The 17,263-nt window shown below is 38.0% G+C and overlaps 1 protein-coding gene across 8 annotated transcripts in view; it reads left to right on the top strand.

Annotated features, from left to right (window-relative positions):
• Positions 1 to 3,771: 3,771 nt before the first annotated feature.
• The window catches only part of LOC126293452 (uncharacterized), a 68,335-nt gene continuing 54,843 nt past the window's right edge, over positions 3,772 to 17,263 (top strand). For 3 of the 8 annotated variants that reach the window (XM_049986688.1, XM_049986690.1, XM_049986694.1), the window contains exons 1-3: positions 3,824 to 3,917; positions 4,058 to 4,314; positions 5,064 to 5,355. In XM_049986688.1, coding sequence (XP_049842645.1) covers positions 4,059 to 4,314; positions 5,064 to 5,355 — 548 coding nt within the window. In that variant the 5' untranslated portion in view covers positions 3,824 to 3,917; position 4,058. Of the gene's footprint in view, positions 3,918 to 4,057; positions 4,315 to 5,063; positions 5,356 to 17,263 lie in introns of all 8 variants that reach the window. The other 5 variants (XM_049986693.1, XM_049986689.1, XM_049986695.1 and 2 more) reach the window with 5 other exon arrangements.

The raw sequence follows: 17,263 nt of genomic DNA on the forward strand, positions 1-17,263 counted from the left end.
TTTTATCTGAATGCTTCTTGTAGAAAGTAACTTTCTTGGCAAATTTTCAGAAGCACTCAGGGTGCTGTCTGTCCTATTCTAGTGATTTCTAATGTCTTCCAGGGCTCATTTTTCAGAGATGATTCTAATGTTTCAGTGTATAATACCTATTAATTTGACAGAATTTGATGTTAAACTTGTTTTTCTTTGCTGCTTTCAGCTGGTCCTGCAGTACCTGTGTATCCATTATAAATAAACAGTTATCAAATCGGTTTTCTAAGACAGCATGTACTGTTGTTTTTACAGAATGTGACTCTACTTTGAGGTCTTTTGCATCAGTGCTTAACTTTTATTCTGCAAGAGGATATAATGATAGCAAATGGGGGCACCTGGTTTCATGAAAGATGCAATTTGTATGTCCACAGAACTCCTTCATGTAATGGTTAGTGAATTTATGAGTAAGTGTTTAAAGTGACTGTATTTCTGAACTTCAGTGCTCACAAGGGGCACCAGTGGTTACTTGATAATCACGTGGTATTACAGTCTAATATGACTAATGCTGTGAGAAAGCTTGAAGTCTTTTCCTCACATAAAAGAAAAGTGAATGCAAATACAGTAATCTAATCATCTTTCAAGAACACTGAACAAGATTTAAGATAAAGTACACTGATTAATAAGTTGAAAGTTTGTTTTGTTTGTGAAAGTCAAATAAAGATTTAATTTCACAAAGCACTGGAGTATTGTTTTGTTGCATATAAAATAATCATTTATGTGTATAAACCATTTGTTGCTGTAATTAATTTTACCGATTCGTAACTGAGTGTATCCTCCCAGTGATTGTAATGTTAAGCTGAAATCCAGACTGAAATATGTATTGCCGAGTGTGCAAAACTGTTAAACTAACTTGGTAGTGTGTAGAATGACCTAAGCACTCTTAGAAGGAGGAAAATTTCTGAGAGAGATAAAAAAAGGCTTTACTTGACATTAAATATAACCTTTTGATTTTAATATTAATGTTTAATTCTACCTAATCTCAATAAATAATTTTCAAACAATAATGTCGTGTATTTACTTTCTGAAAACCGTATATTTTGGTAGTGAAATGATTGGAAGGATCTTGTGCTGTTTATACTGTTAACCATTACAGCTAATAGTTCGGTTTCAATGAAAATGATGAGCTATTTTGCCATGATTTTGGCAATGTTTAAGAAATGAAATTTCGCATCAATGAATTAAGTTCTCAACCATCTGATTATGTGTATGCCTTCACAAAAGTAAAAATCTAATTACGAACTCAAATGTGATTATCAATTCAGTGGCTTGCATTAGAGAGGACAAGTTTTGTACAGGATTTTTAGGGAAAACCCCTTGCGTTGGTCTCAACAAAGTGAAGGACTGCGATTGCCTTCTGGTTTCAGTAAATGCCTGATCTCAGAATATTTAACACCATCTCCATTTTTCTAATCTGTGCATGAAAATAACCTCAGAACGAGGAAAAAATAAATTATGGAATGCCACTGGGTTCAGTACTCGGTCAATTCTTCTTTGTAACCTATATAAATTATCTCCCAGTGAAGTTAAGCGTGAGCTCAAAAACTGTGTTTCTTTTTTATACAAGCACAGTAATCAAGGGTCCAAACTCAACCTTAGCAGACACCTCTGAGTAGATAGATTAAGTTGCCTACATAACATCACAGGTAACAGTTTAAATCTTAATCTCACAAAGACTCATGTTGAAGAGTTTCAAAGAGCAATAACGAACTTTTAGCATGCTAACAGACTGAAAGAAATACAATGTGTAAAATTCTGTAGTGTCCTACTGGATAACAAGTTAAAGTAGAGTGTACAGATGTATAAACTAATCAAGAAGCTCAGTTCAGCATGTTATGTTTTTAGCAGGCTCTATCTTTGTGTTGATCTAAAGACAAGAGTGTTGCCATAATTCGTATATTTTCACTCCCTGTTGACTCGTGGAATTATGTTCTAGGAATGCAGCCATAAAGTAAATAAAAGGTTTGTTCAGCAAAAGAGGGCATTAAGAAGTGGATAACTGAACAACTCTCAAAAACTTTTTTAATGGTCTTGGAATTCTTACACTCACATCCCACTCCGTTTACTCCATAACAATTTCTGATGTCGCTTAAATCAGTTTGAAATGTGCTGTGATATAAATTGTCACAATACAAGAGACAACAACAATTTTCCTTAGCACTTTGGCTTCTTCTTCAGGATTCAGACTTTAATTATATTCACTGATGGTAAGATATTCAACAAGCCCCATCTAATATAAACAGGAAATTGGGACTCCCTACCAACTGAAAACAAAATTGAAAACATATCTCATTAGATACTCTTCTATAAGTTATTCAGGTACTCAAAAATATTGTTCATTACATGGTCAATACCAATACTTATTGTAACTTTGTATGACTCAGTATATAAATAGGTGTAAAATATCATTGTAATTAAGTAAATATTAACAGAGGTACTTGCTTCAGAAAATTGTAGGAGCTGAACTAAGTGACAAACACAAATAAATTTATGTTGTAATGTATATTTTACTTTGAACAGCGGAAGTCATAAATAATAGATTGTTTTCAATTGTTGGCCTTTTTTCTGGAGATGGTCACCATCAGAATTAAAACAAAATATCGCCAAGTTAATTTCTGTGCCTCAAATGGTGGTAGATGATAAGCTTAAGGTATTTATCTATCCCTTCATAATTTACTACTGTAGTGTATAACATATCAAGCACATATTAATATATTTTTGTGGGTATATATAATATGTACAAACATTGGACAAGAATGGGGCGAGAGCAACATTCATTACATCTTTGAGGATATATATTGATGAGAATTTAAATAGAGAAAGAATTAATTTTAAATTAAAGTGTTTTGTTTATCATTTGAATATGTCCTGTGAAAATATAATTTCTGCACTAAATCGTCGTTAAGGAAGAAAGTTTATATTGTAAAAAGCGCTGAATGTGATTAATCTGTAGATCTCAGTGCTCTAAAGAGGCAGTTGACAGTTATTTTGATTTCATCATGACTGCAAGCCCTACATATGACTTTTGCTGTGAAATGGGATGCAACTAGCTAATAAGAGAGAACAAGTTACGTATATGCACTTACAATACCAGTACTAGAAGAAAAAAGTACCTTCCTCTCCATTTCTTAATACCTACCTGTAACTTGGAATAGGGCAACACTGAATATAGGAAAATCGTCGATCACTTCCTAACGACAAAAAATGCTTCACAGACGGCAAAGCTAAGTATCAAGGTTATGTAACTTGTTGCTTCTCACCAACTCCTTTTTATTATCAAGTGTTTCATTCAAAGCGTGTAATGTACTTGATGCAAAAGAATTACAAGTTTAATTCCGTTGTTAATCTAATTTTTTCTGTTATGTATGTTCCTTCACAAGTGGAATGTATGAAATTATTTCTTGTCTTCATGGAGGTAGTTTTAGGCGTTCGTGAACATTGGGATTTCGATTTAAATATTAATTAAGAAGGAATTCCATTAATTATTTTATGTATGTACTGCAGCTATGGGTGGAGAAAATACGCTGTGATAATTCTGGACAGACTTTTCATTCAATGTGTTAAATGTTATACTCCAGAAATTGTAACAGTAGCTTACCCGCTTGTGTTTAGGGAAATTCATGTTTATTAGTATTTTGAGACTCTTACCTATCCTTTATGGCTATAAAATCAGGGAAACTAAATGGTGCGAAATTGTGTAGCAGCATCGTGCATCTGACGGCAGACACTGAAATCCGAGCTGCAGTTGCATCTTTGTTTAGTGTTTGTGCGCTTGTCACATCTTTGAGCACTTCTTAGAAAATTGTGGCAGTGTTTAGGGTGGAATGGTTGTTTGGAATTGACGCAGCAAATAGGTTGAGGGCTTTGTCGTCGAAGGCTTTTCGGAGGTATAGAAGTAATGTTAATGTAGTTAACTGCTTTCCAGTTTCTTTGAGTCATTAATTTTATTTGCGTGATAAGCATTTAGCGTCTGATACAAACTGCAAAGCAGAGGAACTTTTACGGTAAATCTATTAATTTCTTACAGCATGGAAAACAAATCGGAGCCTGTCGGCATTGCCGCCCTTGGAAAAGGAGAAACTGATGGATCCCAAAACAGAGCTGTGGGAAATGGAGACAGTTCGGACCATCAGAAAGAAAGAAAGACAGATGAGCCAAAACCGCAGACATCAGACGAAAGTTGCCGCAAGAGAAAAGTTAAGATTGAAAGCAGTGAAAAAGTTCACAAAAGAAAACGAATGCTTGTTCAGCGTTTGAAGCTGAGGTCTTTAAGAAAGAAAAATGGTGAGTAGTGCGTAGTATGTGTAAAGCTACCTTTGTCTGGACTGTTGTCTTGTATGAAATTACTCACAGCTGTTTAGAATTATGTAACCTTACTAAAAACGCTTTGAAGAATGTCGTGTTATGTAGGTCTGGTGCAAGCGAGTGGCTGGCTTTGGGTATATGTTTGGATGGTACAGTAATTTGCTTTTTATTATGTTACTCTTTAGAGTTAAAAAAAAAGACGCCACAGTTAATGCCTCAACATTTAACAACTAACACCTGTTACATTGTATGGAAGAGATGTAAACTATCGATGAATGTTGATTTTTATCGCACTGACGTTCTCAATTACAAAAACATCACGGTAGAGCCTATTTAAAAGTGTTGCGGAGGCCACACGAGACTCCAAAAACTTAAAATAGGTATAATGCAGGTTACATTTAAAGTCAATGGAGAAGGCATGTGTTAAGCTGCAAGTTGAAAGTATAGATAATATCAGATTTAAGTGGTTGATTTTACCGACTTGGACAGTGCAAAATGTTGACGTTTTTGGTTGCCTGTTTGTATGTTTAATCACTCCGTGCACTTGAATCTGTAGTGAAATATGTGTTAACTGGTGCCTTGTATAAGTATTAAATGGTTTTTACTCCTTTGGCTTTTAATTATGTTGCATTTTAAGTATAGGCCCATTATGTAGTGGTGGTATTGTGTGTGGCAAATGTCAAAGCATTTTTCAAAGCACTGTCTCAACCACTTGTTTTTATTTTCAGAAGCGGCTAGAAGAAGTGCTCAGCAGTACGGACCAAGTCTCACAGACTTGTCAGACGAGTTGCTGCTGGTGGTGTTGCGTTCACTGCCACCTCGCGACGTGCGCTCTCTCGGGCAAGTGTCGTCACGCTTTGTTAATGTGGTTGCTGACCATACGTTGTGGGTGTCTCCAGACTTCCGTCACCAGAGAGGATTGTCTTGTGATCAGTTTTGTGAGCAGTACTTGCCATTCTTAGGCCCGTGGACAACTTCGGTGGCTACTCGAGGTCCTCTGCTGTCTCCAGAACCAGCAAGGTACTTAATGTAGATGCAACTGTTACCAGGTATAAATGAAATGTAAGCTATGTAGACAGTAGAAGAAAGACTTATTTCAGCAGACTTGAAGGTTTGCAAATTTAAAGGTACCTGCATTTGGCACAATAAAATCAGGTCAGTGGAAGCATCCGATTCCAGTTGTATGCTTTGACCCATGATATGATAGTATAGTGTGTGATGTCATTACGGTGTGGAGCTTTTGAGTTGGTTCTGTTTGTAGATATCGTGTTGTTATATTTGATGGTATCCTCTAGTAGTGGATGTTTATGTGCCATGTTTAACTTCCTGTAATTGGGTTCACTTGTTTCGGTTGTCATCATACTAATGTGGTTTTGAGTTTAGGTAGTTGGTGCAGTAATGGGAAGTGTTTTCAGTGGGAGATTAATATACGTTTTTGTTCATGTGTTTGGTGTTTTTGTTAGGTCTGGTTAGTTTGGTGTGAAAGAAGTTTAGTGCTTTTTCATTACATGTTGATATGACAGTGAAGTTCATGAGTGTATCATTACATTCCGAGATGTGTGAGGGTATGATGTCTGTCATACAGTTTCTGCAGCTACTCAGTCTTATTGCTGAATATGTTATGTCATGTGCCATGTTTGTGGGTTTTGTGTGTGTGTGTGTGGAGGGGGGGGGGCGTGCCTGCATGTACATACATACGTAGATGGTAAGTGATTTTTGTCATGGTTTTATTGTACATTAATTGTGATGTTTTGTGTTTTGCATAGTTAGTTGTGTTATTTTAATGTGAATGTGGCATATTTGGGTTTAAGTTGTGGGGGTCTAGGTTCCACATTTCAGAGTTGTAGGTGTTTGTTTTTTTGTATAGGTAGCCATGTTCGAGCTGTATAGGTCAAGGGAAATGTCCAGTTCCTGTGGTTTTGTTGGTGTACCAGAATGTCATTAAATTTTTTTTATATTATTTGTTTTGGTGTAGAGGGTTGTTTTTCATGTTATTGTACATGTATCTTGTCCTCACCCTAAACCCCCAATTTTCCAGAGTTGTCCTTTTAGTTTCATTTTATTTTTGGAGCGAGAAGTTCTTACTTACTTCTCGGCGCTACAGCCCATGTAGGGCCTTGTCTTGTCTGATGATCATAGCCCAATCCTGATGATTTTCTGCTCCCTTCCTCCATCCCCTGACTCCAATCTTTCTCAAATCATTTTCTACATTCACCAGCCATTGTTTCTGCGGTCTACTTTTGCCACCTGGATTTCCCGTGTGAACCTTTTTGGCAGCTTGATCCTCTGATATTCGCTCTACATGGCTCAGCCTTTTTAATCTGTTACACTTAATTTCAGTCACCAAGTCAGGATTTCTATATAGTTCTTCCAATTCCTTGTTTCTCTTTATCCTCCATTGCCCCAACTCATACTCAGGCTCCAAACATCTTTCTTGATATTTTCCTCTCTCATCTTCTCAAGAGCTCTTCTTCTGCTAAAGTAATTGTCCATGTTTGAGCCACACCTTACCACCGGTCTTATGACTGTTCGATAGACAGTCACCTTCGCTTTTCTGCTCAGTCTATGTGACTGAAGTATCTTGATCAGGGCAATCCTAGATTTTATTTCTTCTCTTATTCTGCTATCCTTTGTAACCACCACTCCCAGGTATTGGAACTTCTCACATCTCTCATAACTGCCTCTGTCCAACTTAATATATTTCTCTTAAACAACAGCATTTTTCCTGGAAGTAAAGAGCTACAGTGTTTTTGTGTTTGCTCTAAGTCCCAACTGTTCTGCCTCCTTTTCCAGTCTGCCAAATTCTTCCATTTCTTTCAAACTTCTAGACGACACCATTGGCATAAGCTAGATTTCGGTGCATATGCTTAAACAGAGCGTCACCTTGGTTATCAGTGTCCATCCTTCGCATCACTCTCTCCAACACTATGTTGAAGAGTAGAGTGGTTAATACATCACCGGTCTTAACCCTTGGTAGACCTCAAATTCTTTAGAAAGTTTTCCTTCTACTTTTCCCTGGCATTTTGTGCTGGTGAGGGTAATGTGTACCAGTCTGATAAGTTTACTTGGGAATTCCATCTCCATTGAGGTGTCATATAGCTTTTTCCTTTTAACACAATCATAGTCTACAAAAAGTTGGTGTACATCCACATTATATTCATAACACTTTTCCATTATTTGCCCTATAATGAAAATCTGGTCTATTGTTGATTTGTCCCGTTGAAAACTGCACTGGCAGTCTCGTATTTCTTCTGTAATTGGTGTAAGTCTCCTAGCAGCGACTTTGGCTAATACTTTTTACACATTGCTGACTAAAGCAATAGTGCGATAATTTTCACAGTTTGCTTTGCCCTCCACCTTATGAATTGGGAATGTAAAGGCCATGTTCCACTGGTCTAGCATCTCTTCCTGGATCCTTATTATTCCTCTATTGTTGCTATAGGTACAGGTCTTTCAGCCAGACTAACATTCTGCCACAGTTGGTGACCCTCTGTTTCATTTTCTTTCAGAACAAATCTTTGTTGTGATATTCAGCAGCTCACTGAAATATTCTGCCCATCGGTCAAGAACCTGTTCTTTTCCTCCTATAAAATTTCCTTCTTTATTTCTACGGAATACCGTATGAGGTTGGAAGCCTTTTTTCAGTTCCTGAACTCTCTTGTGGAATTTTCTTACTTCTTGATCATTATACTCTCCTTATAGCTCTGTAATCCATCTCCTCTCTAATTCCTCCCTGCAAATCATTTCTACCTCTTTCCTTTTCTTCATGAATTCTTCTGTTTTAGATCTTGTTGTCCTGTTTATCATTTTCTTCCTTGCCTTGCTTCTCTCTTCTACTGCCTTTAACAGTCATCATTCCATCTTGCCCTTCTCACCCTTTCTTCTAAAATTAAGACTTCTACAGTTTCTAGTGGAGTCTTTTGAATCATACTCCACTTCCCTTCGATGCTTTCCACAGCTTGGCTTTGTTTAGCCTCACACTTTCTCTGCAATTCTGTTTCAGACTTTTCGGATACTCCCTTCTCTTTCAATTTGGAAACATTGTATCTTCGTGAAGCTTTTGTCTTCCCTCTGGATCTATAAAAGTTAAGGGAGGGAGATAAGGAAAGGACAGAACACACACTTTGTCTATAATAAATCATACAATCACTGTTGATCTTTATTTTACAATTGCCATTGCTGACTTTCGCCCATAAAAAGAGGTACTCATCAGCATTTAACTTCTTCTTCCTTCTCGTAGTCAAAACAAATGGCATGCTTGGAACAAGACTACCATAAGGCTGGTTAGCAAACAGTCCTGTAGTCTCAGCAATACTCCATGTCTTCAAGCCAAAATGCTAGCATCTGGAAATGCTTCAAGGCCACCGTAATTTGCTTGATGGGCCATACAACAGCAAGTGTCAGCCAGCTACTACCTCCAAACACTGCTTGTACATCACAGGTAAAGTTCAGATGGAGTCCACGAAAAACGTTTGGACCTCCAATCAATTGCTGTTTATTAAACTGCCCAGCCAAGTCAATATCGATCGCCTTCAAACTGCGATACACAGGTACACTGCGCTGCCAGCGACGACTGTAACGGTGTTAATGTGCCACAGCAATGCCTCTGTGACATGGCTACCGTCGTCGCTGGTGGCGCAGTGTACCCGTGTATCGCAGTTTGGAGGCGATCGATATTGACTTGGCTGGGCAGTTTAATAAATAGCAATTGATTGGAGGTCCACATGTTTTTCGTGGACTCCATCTGAACTTTACCTGTGATGTACAAGCAGTGTTTGGAGGTAGTACCTGGCTGACACTTGCTGTTGTATGTGTTGTCTGTACTTCACTGTTACTATATAATGATCCGAAATGCAGTGAGGCCGCCTGCAGCTGTTAACTTCAAGGATTTCACACATGTACCCTGTCGATTACCACATTGCTGTTGTATGTGTTGTCTGTACTTCACTGTTACTATATAATGATCCGAAATGCAGTGAGGCCGCCTGCAGCTGTTAACTTCAAGGATTTCACACATGTACCCTGTCGATTACCACATGGTCAATTTGATTAAAAGTAGTGCCATCTGTCGAGTGCCATGTGGCTTTCCTTATGTTCTTTCTCTGGAGCCATGTACTGTTCACTACCGTTGCATTGCCCATGGCAAAGTCTATAAGTCTTTGTCCATTTTTATTCGACACCTCATGGAAGCTTTTATTTCCTACTGTTTCACTAAAGGCTTCTTCTTTTCCCACTGTTGCACTGAAGTCACCCATCACTGTCTTTACATCATTCCTTGTTATAGTCTGCCTGTAAACTCAAGAGCACGCACCGCTTTTGGTGGGGGAAGTTGCCTTTCCCGGAAGAACGCTGTCACTGGACTAGGGGGCCACCCAAAATTTGTTGTCCGTTACCTGTCTAGCGGTGTAGATCGGCGTGTGGTGATATACGTCATTTCTGTTCGTGCGATCTTAGTTGCCAGTGTCAGTTAACTTTGTATACTTACTGATATACTTGGCTATCTGGAATGGATAATCGTCTAGCATTGCAATAAAATGTGCAGAAGACGAAGAAGAGGAGGTATTTGCCAAGTAACGAGCGTTTGATTGTTTCTAATGTTAGTACAGCGTATGTTAAAGAGGCGACGCAAAAAGAACTGTTGGCTAATATTACCACTCCCAACCAAACGGCTGCAATTTACGCAAACGTCAGCATCGCCCAATAGGATGCGTAAAGAAGGAACGTGGAAATAAGCCGCTTGGTTTACTGGAATCGCCACGAAGGAAAACTAATAATTTTGTGAGGTAACCCATCGTTATAGACAGTTTCAAAGTCATGTAAAGTCTTTTATGCTGATGGAACGCTAAATCTCTATCTCAGTCACTATTCATGTGATTCTGAGACATATTGCTTAAAACATGTGCGCAATACCTATTCTAAACACTGCTGAAATTTCCTTCGAAACACATACCCCGATTCTGGACTTCTAAGCAGAAAGCTTGACATACGAGGTGTGATTACATATTAACTTTTACTTTTTGGTAAGAACTTTGTTACCCTACAGCAATGTTATATTCTTCAAAATATTCCCCATTACATTCTATATGCTTATGCCAATGCTTTTTTTCAATTCTTGGGGATAGATCATAGGTCTTTTAACTGTGCATTTTTAATCTCATCCATACTTGTAAAACTGCTGCCATTTAAGACCCACTTTGAAATGTTTATACCACTTGTGTGCCCTTGGATTACTCGTTGCAGGCTCACCAAAAGCTATATTCAACATTTCTAAAAGATTTCATACATTTTATTCCATTTTGACAACAAAATTTAATACAGATTCTCTAGCCTATTTTTATACAAAAGAAATAATCGTTGATGCTACCAAAACAAATGTAACCTTTTTGACAACTGACAACAGAGTAAGTAGCCAATATGCATAACATTGTACACATACTTTTGAGACATGTTTATGAAGACAGTGACAAAAAAGTAGTGCAAATCGGACTAACATACAAAATTATAAATTTCTGCGTACTTTTTAAACACTCTTCATGTTGCAAGAATTGTTAAGTTTCAATACAGTCCTTCAAAGAAAACTTCTACCTTTCAGTAGAAACGCAAAGTAAGAACAAGCCTTAAATTCTACAGATTGATTGCATTATGTGCGGTTCGTTTTACGAATAGCAATAGAGGAACATATATTCACATGAACAGGCATTCGGTTCTGTGTTTGTAGAAGATTCCTGACTTCTGTTCTTATACTAATATTATTTACTCTACTATTGTGTTTCGAAAGAAGCTATTGTTTTTTGCATTCCATTTGGTCTTAATGCATTTGTCTAAAAATAAACGCAGCCGAGACATATCTGTACACGGTGTCGCCACAGATTTAAATCGTGCGCTGCTCCAGGGCCGGTACTACGTTGTGAAAGATCCTGTAGAAGGGCCTTGTGGCGTAGCTGGGTTGGCAGAGTAGGGACTCGCTTGCTCTTCAGTTTACCGACAGACTATATGCCTAGTAATTCCTGTTCCAGTTGACCATAAAACTCGTATTTCACTTCACACTCGTCATTTTCTGTGGGTGTATCCACACATACTAGAGTGATGTTGAAGAAGTGGGCTTCATTCTCAAAGTACACATCCTTACATTTATAGGATTAAAATTTATGATTGCTGCTTTATACTTATTGTCTACAAGAAAGCCAGTACCACCTACTATACCACTGTCTCCTCCACTGTACATACTTGTGTAATTACCCCTTCGTATGATGCCATCTCCTTTCCATATGATCTTTTGAATTGCTGCTACTCCTATATGGTACTTCTCCATCTCTTGAGTCCATGTACACCTGGTTTGTTCAAAGTTCTTACATTCCAAGTAGCAAAGTATGTATCATTTATCCATGTACATTGTACTTTTCCTTGCGTGGGCCATTCATCAGTCCAGGTGTTCCTATCTTTGAGTTTTGTAACAATATGTTTTTTCCTATATGGGGTTGTTAGCCCCATGATCAACCCCAACCTGTAGGGCCTGGATTTGTTTCGGGTTTACTCCCTTAGGGAGACTGGCTTCACCGTGCCTCTAGAGCCCTCCCTACCCTATGTTGTAGGAAATTGGAATGTGTCAATCATAGAGCAGGAACAGCATCAATTATTTACTTCGTGGCTGGTTGTTGCCTGCATCACCACACTACACCACCACTGCTGCAAGTAAAATTTTATCTAGTTGGCTACTGGACAATTGTGTGAGAGCATCCCATGTTGTGCCTACCTGTTCAACATGCTTAATGCATGGGAAAAAAAAACTTTTATTCAAGATTTATTCCAGGAATAGGACATTGATTGAAAATATTCAGTCTATTAATTTACTGATAGTTTATATCCCTCCAGAATTGAGTCTGACATGAAGAGCAAATGTGGTCGAACTCAGTACTTTAAAAGGTTGTAAAAATGACTGTTTTTTTTCCATGTTTGAATTGTCATTGATACACTGTACAAAACTTTTGGAAGGGATTTGAGCTACTTATTCAAAATACAATTAATTATTGTTTCATTTTTTCAGTGCAATGTTTTTAGTAAATCACACCACTTTGTATGGTATGTTTCTGCAAATCATTTAGAACAGTAAAAGGCAAAACTGCTGTATTGTGCTAGGAAGGAAGAATTGCATACAGGTATCTATTTCTAACTGTTAAGTGAAGCAGTAGACTCTTCACAAACTTCAAATGAATTTCTGTTGGGGATAAATTACTGCCCGCAAAAGGCAAAGCTCCCGAATTAGTCTCGGTCCGGCACACAATTTTAATCTGCCAGGAAGTTTCATATCAGCGCACACCCCGCCGCAGAGTGGAAATCTCATTCTGGAATTTTATGACTGCGTGGCATTCCAGTTACTCAATTTGAATGGGATGCTCGAGTGTACTTTAAAGTTCCTTGTAAACAAAAGTGATCCACATAAGAGTTGACACCTCACTTACAGTATTCTGAAACATACTTATATGTAACAAAAGCATTATTTCACTGATAAGTCTCTGTTTATGCTGGTAGAAGGACTTGTCAGTGTAAGATCTTTGTGTACAGTGAAACTGAAAAGTATTTCCGTTTAAAGGATGTTTCCTGTGCATGTGTCGTGTAGTTTCTGCTTTCACCGGGCATCTAATGGCTTTGGGTATGAATGTTTGGCGTACCTTCTGTCATAGGATTGCTGCTTCTGTGGAACCTTTACCTTGTCCCTACACTTACTGATCCATTGTTTGTTTTTGCTTCACTACTCTTCTAACATTTGTACTCACAGTCAATTACTCTGTTTTGTGCAGTGAATACCTAGCTACCACTGACTGCAAGTCCTTCGCATGCAATGTGTCCACTTCTTTTGTTGACATAGTTGGTACCTTCCCTTGATTACTTAAATCCATAGGGACTAGAAGTCTGTGCCCCTAAGCCTCAAGCATGGGAATTGTGGCCTAAACTTTGCAATGGACCATCTGTGTGCTGCGTTTGTTAGTAGTGTACAGCAGATTTTGGCGGTGTGTTTCTGTGTCATGTTGGAAGCAGTTTTTCACAACAGGAGGATAGTAGTGGTAGCCAATGGGCAGCTATTAACTAGATACAATTTACACTACTAACATGTAAATGAATCACAGTTTGGTGACAGCTGTTCCTTCACATCATGCTTCTGCTACATATTGAGGTTTTTATTATTGTTAAATAGCACATGCACCTTTTATTTAGGATTTTCATTAAAGATTTTTGTCTAAATATGGTAATTACTTGCAGTTTGTGCCCCCCCTCCCCCCCCATTTCTTTTTCTGCTTTTACTGCTTACATTCATTTCTTTTGTTAATATATGGAGCTCTTTTGGGGTCAGGACAAATATGAGATTTGAGTCATCTGTAATGTTAACGGCCGCTATGGTATCGCATTTTTGCTGTATATATTCAGTTTTGTTAGCTGGCATGTGAAAGCATATGAATCTGGTTGTGGTGAGTGATTGTACTGCAGCTTAGCCCGAGGTTTAAGTTGTCAGAAGGTGACTGTTTGGTTGTTAGTTACTAGTCAATGAATGTGAAAGTTGAAAAAAAAACAAGTATGGTGACAGATTGATCTGTGCTGTAGCCACAGGTATGTGTTAGCTCACAAGCTGATAGTTTATTTTCACTATTTTCTGTTCATTTCCACCCAGTCCTGCAGCATATACAGGGTGGATATCAATAAAACTGACAAACTACTGGAAATAGAGAGAAAAAGATCCAATGAACATGCCTGGAAATGGACAGCTAGAATGCAGTACAGAGCTGCAGCACATCCAAATCATAACAGATTTTCAAAGTGGTGTCCGTGGGGTACAGTGCGTACATTCACATGTCGCATCATGGATTGCCTCTCTCATTGCATGTTCTGGCCTCTCACTCAATAGTACCACAGTTGTCGTGAACACACTGTTGAAAGTTCTGTGCATTAGGAACCGGTTCAGCATACACAGTGTTTTTCAGGTGCCCACAGATATGCAAATCTAGGGGATTTGAGTCTGGTTACCTAGCAGGCTACAGGGCGTCCGTGTTGTATTAAACATCTGAGGAAGATGTCCTGTTGAAACCAGTCCTTCGAATCTGGTGTACACACAGCCCACCACCTATGTGCACGTTTGAATTTCTGAAAGGACCCACAATCACACAATCTGCCACAAAGGGCTCGAAACTCAGTGTGATGTGGTTGTTGTCTGTGAGGCTGCTTGCTTTGGTATAGGCGTGCTGCCTCTCAACTGTTTCTATCTGTTTGGCCCTCCACAGACACCATCTCACCTTGTTTCACGAATACCGGACCATTCTGCTGCTTAAAGTATGCTGCATCAGTCACATAGCCTACATCAGAGGAACACCCTGCATATGTTCAGAGAACTTTCATTCGCTAATGCCATCTACCATGGCAACAATGCATTTCCAGCCACATGTTCATGGGACCTTTTCCCCTCCATTTTCAGTCAGGAATTTATCCCTACAGTTTGTTGGTTTTATTAATATTACCCTGTGTATCTACAACAGAAACACAAAGGTACAGCAAAAGCAGTTAATTGAAATTCAGTGTTAAATTATTTTTTAACCTATGTGGACATTTGTCCCTGAAAAGTGTTTTGGTACAAAAATTTGTTTTGGCACTTTCTAGCCTGTAGTATGTTAACCCTCTCTGTGCTGTGAGTGCCGTAACAGTGTGTGCGCACACACGTCTGTGATCACGCCGCTGTGGTGGCCATGGTATGGCACTATGCACTGTTGTGCTGAGCTTTTATCATTACAGACTCTTCCTTTTTTAATCTAACCATTAAGTTCTTAAATTAAAGTTGGGCTTTGAATATTCTTTATTGTTGATGCTCATAAAACTGTATAACACTACAAAGAAACACATTTTATAAAGTTTTTTCAGTCATGTATTTCAAAACAAGGCGCGACATACACGTACAAAATACAGTCCCTCATCACTTCGCTTACAACAGTAATGCGTTCTTGTTGCATTCAGTGCATCTTCTCAAGGGCCGTGTTGTTTTTCTGACAATTAAGCAGTGCCATGAAATTTCCTTTCTTAAATGGATTTTCTTCATCTGATGCATTCCTTTCTCAGTACAATGTCTCTAAATGAGGATGAAATGAAATTCACTAATCGAAGTATTGTTTCTGATTCAGACGTCATAAATAACATGAGGATTTAGCATACGATTGTCGAAGAGATGAAAAAAGTTTTCATGATGTTTCAGTGTTTAGCGAGTGCATTGTTGAGCTGTGTAGTGTGTTGCATTTGTTCACTTCTCCCATAGACTGATTGTAATGGGACACACATTTTGCTTTAAATTTTTTGGTATTAACTTGGTTGTCCATTTTCCTAGCTGATTGTGTCAGCTGTAAGGCATGTCATCACCTTACATATGTCTTTTGCCATACCACTTAAAAGCCATCACAGTGGATGTCTCACCTAGATGCCATCTTTCCTCTTTGTAGTTTGGCTTCAAGTTTTGGTGTATCTTTCCCATTTGTACTAACTGTACATTGCATTGCAGTACAGTGTTTGTTCTCCTTCAGGTGACAGAAGGACTTACGTAATAATTGTCCACATAAACTGTGTCCCTTTCAGGTGACAGATGGACTTATGTAATAATTGTCCACATAAACTGTGTCCCCTTTTCCCAAACAAGGTTCCGAAAATGTTGTCACAGTGCTTTCAAATCAAGTCATTTTATTCCGTCTTGAAGTATTTTACAATGCAACTGATGCCGTCATACAGAAATACATGAAATACAGTACATAAAACAAATGCGTAGGAAATACATGGACATTTTATACAAAGAGTATGAACTGGTTAAAATAGTGCCAAAAAAGACTGCAGGACTCCAACAATCTTACATGTAAGAGTGTCATCAGTAAATAAGGTCTTCTTTACATCATGTATGAAACTCTTGTCATGTATAAAAAGCTTTCTCTGTTAGCCTTTCCTTCGTAAAATTTTTAAAAGCAAGTGGTGGAACATCATATGCAATGAATTTAAAAAAAATCTGGACTCCTAAAGACTGGTAGCTGTTAACTCCCTTCTGAAGACCAGTTGCAGGTGTGTGTGTTTTCTTTTTTAAGAATAAACCTGAACAGTCACAACAGCAAGAAGCGTTTTTTATGAGGTTACCAGTTTTGGTCTGTTTTAGACCATCTTCAAACCTCACACCATCTACCATCATGGTGTGAGATCTGAATGGTCTAAAACAGACCAAAATCAGTAACCTAATAAAAAAGTTTCTTGCATTGTGACTGCCCATGTTTATTTTTAAGTAATAAACATCCACTGTACTCAAAAAAGTTGTCAAAAATTACTGTTTTATTTCTGTAGTGTCATGTAGGTGAATAGACTTTCATAGGATACATTTGTGTCGATTGTCGTTAATGTGTAGTAAACAACTGAATATAAATAACGATGGGATGGTCAGTATTTACAGTCTTTTAAAGTGTACTTTGCAAGCGGCTCTACTATCAGATTTTTTTTTCCCCCCGTCCAAATAAAGACTTTCTTTGCTCCTGGTGAGTTACCGCATAGCAATATCTCTTGTGTTAAGTGTGCATGGAGAAGGAACAATATGAATTAAGCAAAATATTATCACTACCACAAGTTCTAAGTTCACCCGATAAATGACTTTTGCTAGTTCTGTGCATATAAAATTCGTATTTGTCTCTCAAGTTAATACTAAGTAGCTTTGTCGATTTATTATGTTTCTATATTCTGTAGACTGAAGAGAAGTCTGATTCCCAAATAGTCCTTGATGACTACTGTATCACACTTTACACTTTTGTAAACTACAAAGTCAGGTATAAGTCTCACTTCACAGTCATGCATAAACAATCATTTCGACACCAGAATGATGTCTTTTAGATGGAATGTACTGTTCGAAAGTAAAGAGTACCTAAAGAATATG

This window comes from Schistocerca gregaria, chromosome 10 (genome assembly GCF_023897955.1).
Source record: "Schistocerca gregaria isolate iqSchGreg1 chromosome 10, iqSchGreg1.2, whole genome shotgun sequence".
Taxonomy (NCBI): domain Eukaryota; kingdom Metazoa; phylum Arthropoda; class Insecta; order Orthoptera; family Acrididae; genus Schistocerca; species Schistocerca gregaria.